This window comes from Belonocnema kinseyi, chromosome 4, assembly GCF_010883055.1.
Source record: "Belonocnema kinseyi isolate 2016_QV_RU_SX_M_011 chromosome 4, B_treatae_v1, whole genome shotgun sequence".
NCBI lineage: Eukaryota > Metazoa > Arthropoda > Insecta > Hymenoptera > Cynipidae > Belonocnema > Belonocnema kinseyi.
Window position 1 is genome coordinate 34,523,798 of NC_046660.1, and position 9,473 is coordinate 34,533,270.

Consider the following 9,473-nt stretch of genomic DNA (forward strand, 5'->3'; position numbering starts at 1 on the left):
TCTACTACTATATTTTTGGGTACGTATTCAACTCGCTTGTTTAAAAATGTTATAAGTCCATCGAAAATTCAATTATTTTGCTGAAAATAGAATTGATCAAAAAGTCATCCGTTTTGGTCAGAAACTGAACTGGTTTGTTGAAAATTCGTTTGATTTTTGAATAAAAATTAATTTTTTTTAGCTGAAAGTTTAATTGCTCCATTTTTGATAGAAAATTTATCTTTATAAAAAAATCAATCTTTTGGTTGATAAATTATATTTTAGGTTTATAATGCATGTATTTTTTTAAATTATCACTGTGTTTGAAAAATTAAACTTTGAATTAAAAATTCGTTTTTAAAAATCCGAAGATTAGCTGACATGATTAGTCAAAGTAAATTTGTTCATTTTGATCGAAAAAACGTGGAGCTAGACAAAGAGAAGGGTTACAAGTTAAATCAAATTGAGAATTCCAGAAATACCATTTATTTATCAACTTAATTTTTACAAGCTCCTCGCATTTGCCTGCACTTCCATAGAATTGTGCTTCAGTGCAACCCGACCGGAAAAACACATTTGTGACAAAAACCGCCAGGAAGGAGCCAAATCTTTTGCAATGTGTTTCACAAACTATTTTACTTATAAAAGTCTTCATCCAAAATACATCTGTCCAAGGTGGATTATACTATTTATACTAATTTTCACAAACTTCATCAGTACTTTTAATAATTGAACTGCCATATCACTTCTGTAAAAAATGTAAAGATTTATTATTTTTATCATTAAAAATTATGTATCAAACAAGGATAGTGCAGTTCAGAAAATGTTGGCAAAACACGGATAATCAGGAAATTTAAAAGTAGTAAGTGAAAGTCAGGAAATGTTCAGCACAACCTGTAAACGACATGTAATTTTTGATAAATTGATATTTAAAATTTGTCGGTCATACACTGAGTACGTAAAAGGCGTTCTTCTGAAATTGGTATCCTCTCCCCCATGTAAGATGCTATAAGAAAAACTTGGTTAAAATTTCATTTTATTTGGTTAATGATTCATCACTTTACTTTAATAACCTCTTTTGTAAAAGTTTAACTATGTTTTTGGAAACTCTTGTTCTTAAATTAATTTGTTTGACTCAAATATTAATAATTACATGTTTAATTAGCAATTTATCTTCTTTAGATGAAAATTTAACTATCTGGTTGAAAATTTACCTATTTTATTGAAAATTTATTTCGTTTATTGTTTATTCATTTTAATAACCAAAAATTCAACTATTTCATTCGTCGTGGAAAATGTATCTTTCTTATTTGAAAATTGCATAATCTTCTTTTTCGATGGAAATTTTATCTTTTTATGCCAGCATTCATCTGTTTGATTGAATATTTAACAATTTGTTACAAAGGATTTCATTCGGTTAAAAGATATACTTTTAACTAGAATTTTTACCGTCTTATTTTATTTAAGAATTTTTCTCACTCAGTGGAAGATGTTATTTATTTGGTTAAAAATGCATTATTTAGTTGGAAATTTATATTTCTTTGTTGAAAAATCGTGTCTTTCGTTCAACATTTGTATTTTGGAGAAGAAATTCTGCTATTTGGTAAAAAATTAAATTATTTGTATAAAATTTATTTGTTCGGGTTTAAAACTAAACTGTTTTGGCTAAAAATTACAATATTTAAAAGTTTTGTTAACAATTATTTTGTTGGTTGAGCATTCATTACCTTTCTTGAAAACGTAACATTGTTAAAAATTCTTTTTTCTGTTTATATTTAATTCTTTTGGTAAAAAAGAAACTATTTTCTTTTAAATTCATCTATTGCATACAAAATGCAATATCCCAAGGTGTTAATATATGTGGGTTTACTTTTTTTTCGTAATAATTTGTTTTACCTAAAATCATCAGTTTAATTTAATTACCCTGAGGTAAAGAACGATTTGAATGGTCCCAAAGCAAACCTGAATTTAAAAAAGTAGTCCAAGCTATAGTAACAATTCTATAATATACTTAGTTGATATTGTATTTTAGTTTATATATTACCATTACTTATGATGTCTAATCACTCAAACGGTGCCATCTGTTAGCCATACGCATTCCAACAGTCTGATCAAGACTGTTTTTCAAATGATCATTTTCTGAAGGTTCTATAGCTGTACCTAATTGCGTAAGACAAGTATATTTATAAATCAGGCTGACGATTTGAAAAAAATATCATTCACGTAGAACTACTAAACTGTACCTAATAAGTTGTGAGACTTTTTAGGCAGAGTTTTATAATTTTTATTTTAAATTGTATTTCATTTTTTAAATTACCATTTGGACTTCGAATGATCCCTTCACTGTCGACTGTCCCAACATGAACACGATGCCAATGAGGAGTATGTACTAAACGCATCAGCTTATTTCCAGGCTCAGGTTTGTATAACGGTACAAAATATCTTTCTGTAAGAAAAATGTAGTTACTAATCATTTCACAGATACAAAACCCTTAACCAAGAACTACTAAATTGTACGATTTTTTTTTATCTCAAAATCTTATCTTCGCGGATAATCATTAAACTGCATTACTAATTGTATATTACTAGTTACCCATTTATCCCTTTCGATGGTGCTGATTTTTGTAGAACACCTAATAATGCGCTTAAAACAAGGAAAATACGGCAATTTTCATAAAAATAGGGAAAAAATATAGGAATGAAGCTTTTAAAATAAAAGTAATGTAGATATTACATTAAATTTAATATAAAACGCTTAACGTGGCGAAGATTTGAAGTCAAAATATATTGCATTTTCAATAAAATAATTAAACTTTCAACAAAAATATTTTTCGATTAAAATATGTCAATTTTTAAACTAAACCCAAGAATTTTGAACAAAACAACAAAAAACATTGTTAACCAAATAGTTAATATTTTAATCAAAACAGTTTAATTTTTAACAACAAAATTAATTTCCATCAAGAAAATTAATTTTCAACTAAGAAATATGACGTTTGTATCCTAAAATATGAGTTTTTATTCCAAGAGGATATATTTCATACCACAAAGTTAAATTGTCAATAGAAGAAGCTAATTTTCGAACAAAAAGTGGAATGTTTTAATTTTCATATTTTAAAATTATTTTGCAAGAAAAAAAACGACTTTTCGACTAGTTACGTTCAACTTAAAAAGCCAAATCTTGAACAAACTAGTGGAATCCTCAACCAAATAAATGAATTGCCAAAAAGAAAATGAAGTTTTGCGTCTAAAAACCATATTTTTTTGAAAAAAATTGACCTTCAAACCCGAAAAGATGGATTTTCAACAAAATGAAATGAATTTTCAACGAGTTCATTGCAGCTATAAAACTAATTTGAAGAAATAAAGGTTAACCCTAAAAATAAGTTTCAAGAAATTAGAATTATTGTTCTAAAACCAAATTAAGTTTTCAACTAACAAAATATAAATTCTGAAACGTAATTAAGTGTAATTAATTAACAAAAAAGTATATTTTGTATAAAAGAGATGATTTTTTAAATAAATAGTTTAATTTTCAAAAATATGCAATTCAAAAATAAAATAATTTACAACCAAATTATTGAATTTTTAAGTGAAAATATGACTTTTTACAATTTTTAACCCGAAGATGTGAATTTTCTAGTGAATAGTTAAATTTTCAAATATATCATTTAGTGCATCAAAAAATTGCTTATTTTCTGAACCAAAAAGATTTCTCGAACCCCAATATCTCGTTTTGCTGCATTGGGCCGTCTATAAAATGAAAGTAATGCAAAAAAGTTTCTGTTATGCTCGTGCCTTATTAAAGGGAACTTTTTTACGCTACACAAGCATAGGAAAGTAGCATTTCCAAGTACGTGTGAAATGACTACTATTCTATAGAACAAACTTGGTCTTTATTTAGAGGCAGAATGGGGAGGGGTCTAAAGTTGGATCATTATCTAAAGGTTACATTCCTCTCTGTATATGAGGAAATAAGATTTAGCATTAAAATTTAAACCTGGTGTCTGCGGATTTTGACTTTTAATAAACTCCAAAATGTCCCGTTCAGCTGCATCTAGTCTCCGAAGCCTCCTATCGTCCACTATACGATATTCTCTAAAACCCTGCAGCTTCACTATTTGGCCATTCCGAAATTGTCCTAGGTCTGTTTCATTTGTTACTCGTGGTGGTTTAGCTGATTCTGTAAGAAATAATACAGGGATTTTTAGTAATGAACTAAAAAATAAACACGCTTAAAATCTCATAATTTTATATTTTTCATAATTATTTGTGTGCAACAATATATAAACAAGTTTAGTGACAAAATCTGGAATTTAAAAATATGATTTTTTATCTAAAAAATTTTCTTAAATAAATTCGCTATAAACTAGAACTAATACTCATATACGTAAGGAATATAAGTTATTAATTAAATATACTAGTTAATTAGCATAAAGAATTTCTTAGAAAAAATATTCGCTGTAATTTATTATTAGAATAGCCCTAGTAACGAAAAATTGGCATAGTTTGAAACTATGAACTAATTATAAAGTTAGAAATAATTTTCAACCAGTTAAGTTTCATAAGCACTCTGACTAAAACAGTAGAAATTATAACATTGGGATGGAAAAATTGTATGGAAAGATGATTTTCAATAGAAAAGGATTTGAACATTTGACTGTTTACAAAATTAATTTAAAAATATTGAGTTACAAAGAGACTAGTAGAATCAAATAGTGCTATTTTTTCGTACTCATAGTTTAAAAAAATGATTGAGATAATAGTTATTTAAAAGGGACCACAATAAACATGAAATTTCTCGGTCTTTGTGCATATCCCTTGCGGACCACTCTGATATGGTAATTTAAGGGTAGGGAGTTAAAACGAATCAATCTAAATTTAACCGATCATGAGAGGGAAAAGAAGAGTTCTACCATAAGATCCATTTCTCAGTTTTTGATTGAAAATAGAGAATTTATTTCTGGATTATTACTTACTGAATAAAGGTGAAAAGAGTTCGATTAAAAAAAGTCGATCAGTTCCGAAAAAGTAAACAAGATAGCTTTTATTTTGAGGCTGGGCCGCATTTTTTACTAGACAAACAGATAAACGTTTATTTTTCAGGCTGCAGGTCTTGAAAACTGCTTGCTTTCACTTCAATTTTTTTACAGAATGTTCTCAAAACTAACTTTTAAAAACTAACAACCATCCACACCTGATTTTTAAGATCGATCATTCTTATCGTCGGGTGTTCCTCACTTCGCCTCCTCTCGCACACATGAACCTACTTTCAAACATTGCCTTGAATTGAAAAACTCTGCCTCACCGGTGAAAACCTGATACTTATCTGCTATTTACAATGTTTATATTTTCTTTATATCTACTTTCTCTGCTATTTACAATCTTTCCTTTGCTAGTTCTCTTTGTCTTTGATTTTCTTCTTCTCCATCTCCCCCAACACTCCCTTCACCCATGCTACTGCCCTTTTGTCCCTCTTTCGTGCATCAATACATTCATGCTTATCACACTTCTTTCCACTTCCTCAAACCTTCCAACGAGTGCTCGACTCTTGCATCCACCTTCCCACACAATTCACACATCCGCTTCTCCCTAAACGGCCAGAAGCTACTAAAATTCTCCATTTACCAACACATTTAGGCCTCGCCTAGTAAAAAAAAGCAATTTTGTTGCAAAGCATTTTGCTCCAACAATCATTTCATTCTCGAGATCATAATGATCTGTCCATTTGAATCAATTTAATCTTATTTTTTTATTAATTTGTCAGACTAAACAAAATTGCCGCCAATTCTTGGCCCCGGTGTGTCCACTTTCACCCACCGTGCTTATCCCTTCCAACTCCTTTTCTGAACAACATAACTTTGGAATTCTTCGCATTCAATTCTAACCCATTCTTATCCAGCTTACTTCTTACCCTCTCCATCGTTTCTTTTAAGGCCTCCTAACTTTTTTCTAGCAGCTCTATGTCACTTTCATACGCGAGGGACCATATCCTAAACCCTCCAACCCTTCCTCCTTCTACCACTCCGGCCGCTAGTATACTTTCCATATCCGCGACTAAAATCGAAAAAAGCGTTGGGCTAAGCGAATACCCTTGCCTCAGTTTGCATCCATCTAGAATCTGTCCGAAATTCCGTCCCCTCCTCTCAGCCTATTCATCAAAGGAAAGGCGCCTTTGAGACCCAGAAAAATTGCGTACACTCTTGCTTTCTTCTCCGTTAATTCTCTATTCACTACATGATTCAGAACGTAGATTTTGTTAATAGTGTTCCACCCGCCCTAAAGCCGACCTGCGTCTCCACCGGCAATATTCCTTTCCTCTCGATATCCTTCCACAGCCTTTTTGCCCAGAATATCGCATTTACTTTGTATAAAGTATTCATTGGCGGAATCCCTCTATAATTTAGCTGCCTATTCTTAACTCATTTCGTATACAGTCACAACATTATCCCCTCTCTCCAATCGACTGAGAATCTCTTACCCCTAAATACTTTCTATACTACCATATTCAGCCTCTCCCTACCCTCTTGTAGACTAAACAACCACGAAACGTTCTCTACCATTTCTATCCCTGCTACATTTGACCTTCTTATCTAACTTATCTGTTTCCCCATCTCCTCGTAATTTAACTTCTCCATCACTGCTTCTTTGTTCTTCTACTCCTAGCATATCTGGTCCGTGAATCTGTCCGCGAGTGAGCCCTTAAAAGATTCTTTAAAAACCTCGCTCCACTCCTCACACCCTATCTTCTCACTTATATCCACTCTACGCTTTTTAACCTCATTTATTATCTTCCACACATCATATTTTTTCTTAACACTTCCCATCTCCTCTTCCAAATATTTCTCCTTTTTCTTTTCTTCCTTCTGACACATCAACTTAAGCTCCTTCCTCATTTCTACGTACTCCTCACGTTTTGTGATTCGTTCTTTTCACTTCTTGTACTTCTTTTTCACCTTTGTTTTTATCTTATTAGATTCCCTATCCCACCATGTGGGTCGTTTCTTTAATTTTCTAAACCGGAGAAAAAATATTTGCATTTTGACATTTTTCATAATTTTATTAATTTGTGAACTATTATTAGTAGAATATCATCAAATATATAACGTTTCAAAATTGTAAGCACTCCCGTAAAAAATTACGAAAGATAGAGCCTTTTCAAATTTGACCACTTATAAGTCGAGGGGGCCTGGAAGTTCAAAACTGTATAAGAACCAATAATGATCACGTTACATCAGGCGCTCGACATGGAACTTTAAAACGCATGTAATAAAATGCATAAAAATTTAAGGGGGAAAAATTAGTTTTCGATTTATTCAAAAAAATATTATGAATATTTCATTATTTACAGCATGATGCATTACGGAAAAAAATATTTAATAAAATTAATGTCCGTTTGACCATAGTATTGCGATGTTTCCGCGACTAGAATAATAATTTTGTATCAAAATGTTCAGAAAAGAATACACTATTCAGATATACAATACAATGTTATCATTTTCAAGTTTAAAATATTTATAGTGTGTACAATGTTTAGAGGCGATCCTTAACTTGACATTTAACAATATTTGTTACTGAGGCGAATGTTTTTATAACGAGTAGTACACCAAATTCCAACTAGTGTTAGCCTTAGGCAACATTCTATCACACTTATGTTTATCATATTAACCGTACAAACCGTAAAACCTCGGAAGTTATTGTTAAAACATGCACTGCTAAGAATGTTTGGAGTTCTACCACACATCTAGTAGAATTCTACAATAAAAGCGTAAGGTCCGGGTACATCATATCGAGCACCAGGTAGTACAATACGTTTTCTACGAGTATTTGAAAAAAATTTTAAGTCTGAGAATAATGAAAAAAATCAAAGGTATAGTCAACGACTCGGGTGCACCAGATCGCGTCCCAGGTCGACACTAATTTTTAGTAATTTTGGCTGTTGGAATAATCTAAATTTTGAAAGAGTTCTTGTATAATACGCGCTAAATTACCTGGGGCGCGACCTGGTGCACCCGAGTTGTCGTCTGACCATTTTAATTTGTTTTCATTATTCACAAAATTTACATTTTTTAAAAGTTCTCGTAGAATACGTATTATACTACCTGGTGCTGGATCTGGTGCACCCGGATTGTTGACTGACAATTTTTAGTAATTTTAGCTATTGAAACAATCTAAATTTTGAGAAAGTTCTCATAGAAAACGTGCTAGGATACCTGGAGCGCGACCTAGTGCACCTGAGTCGTCGACTGACCATTTAGAATTGTTTTCATCATTAATGAAATTTTAACTTTTTTAAAAGTTCTCGTAGAATACGTATTATACTATCTGGTGCTCAATCTAATGTAACCGGATCGTTGACTCACAATTTTTAGTAATTTTATCTGTTGAAACAATCAAAATTTTGAAAAAGCTCTCGTAGAATACGTACTAAGATACCTGGGGCGCGACTTGGTGCACCCGAGTTGTCAACTGACAGTTTTGAATTGTTTTCATTATTTACAAAATTTAAATTTTTAAAAATGTCTCGTCGGATCGTCGTAACACAATTTTTAGTAATTTTGGCTGTTTGAATAATCTAATTTTTGAAAAACTTCTCGTAGTATACGTGCTGAGCTACTTAATGCGCGGCTAGATTCACCCGGACTGTCGACTCACTAATGGTGGTTATTTTGGCAATTGGCACAATTAAAATGTTTAAAAAGTTCTCAAAGAATATGTGCTACACTACCTGGTGCGCGAACCGGTGCACCCGGGTAACGAACTTAGCATTTAGAGACGTGTCGGCTATTGGCAAAGCTAATATTTTCATTTTTAACGCAGGCGAATTTTCTCTGAGACTTACATGTTCTTAAGAATATTAATTTGTGTTTAGCGTGTCCTAAGCATGGGAAACGGACAGCAGCAAGACTTGCGCCATGCTGTCATTCAGCCGTGAACCATGCTTTAACCAGATATTTGCAAGTATTTGCCAGGAGCAAGAGTTCTCAGAAATGATTTAAATTTGTTATTCTAATTTTCCTCTTCAACCGGCGTCGAGATATCCATCAACTAGACTTGTAATATAAAATTCCAAGACATGTAAGGTAGCATACCAATGCTTTTAGGGCCAAAATAACGACCTTTGATTGTATATAAAAAAATGGATAAAAAACCGGATTTTGAAAAAATGGATCTCATACATTTTTGAAAACTCGACGTGTTACAAATATTTCGCTTTGGGGTTCGAATCCAGCGACCAAAAGTTCTTGTTACACCATTAGACCATTCCCTTTTCGAGGTCAGCGTGACGCAATCTAAATTTCGAAAAACTGTAGTTTCATTCGTTTTGCTCTACTTGTTTTTATAAACAAAATATATGTTGTGAAAATCAATGAGACAATGATTAAGACAAATTGAATAAAATTTTGAGTTGATCCAGTTACAATAAAAATTTTTTTTTAATTTTCTTCCATGTTATGGAGGGAGCAAGAAAATTTAAAAAAAAAGTTTTATTT

The 9,473-nt window shown here is 31.6% G+C and overlaps 1 protein-coding gene across 1 annotated transcript in view; it reads right to left on the minus strand.

Annotated features, from left to right (window-relative positions):
* Window positions 1–449: 449 nt before the first annotated feature.
* The window catches only part of LOC117171745, an 11,048-nt gene continuing 2,024 nt past the window's right edge, over window positions 450–9,473 (minus strand). Inside the window, exons 2-5 of the mRNA XM_033359339.1 lie at window positions 3,980–4,162; window positions 2,297–2,425; window positions 2,024–2,139; window positions 450–727 (exon numbers count right to left, since the gene is read on the minus strand). Coding sequence (XP_033215230.1) covers window positions 2,039–2,139; window positions 2,297–2,425; window positions 3,980–4,162 — 413 coding nt within the window. The 3' untranslated portion in view covers window positions 450–727; window positions 2,024–2,038. The remainder of the gene's footprint in view (window positions 728–2,023; window positions 2,140–2,296; window positions 2,426–3,979; window positions 4,163–9,473) is intronic.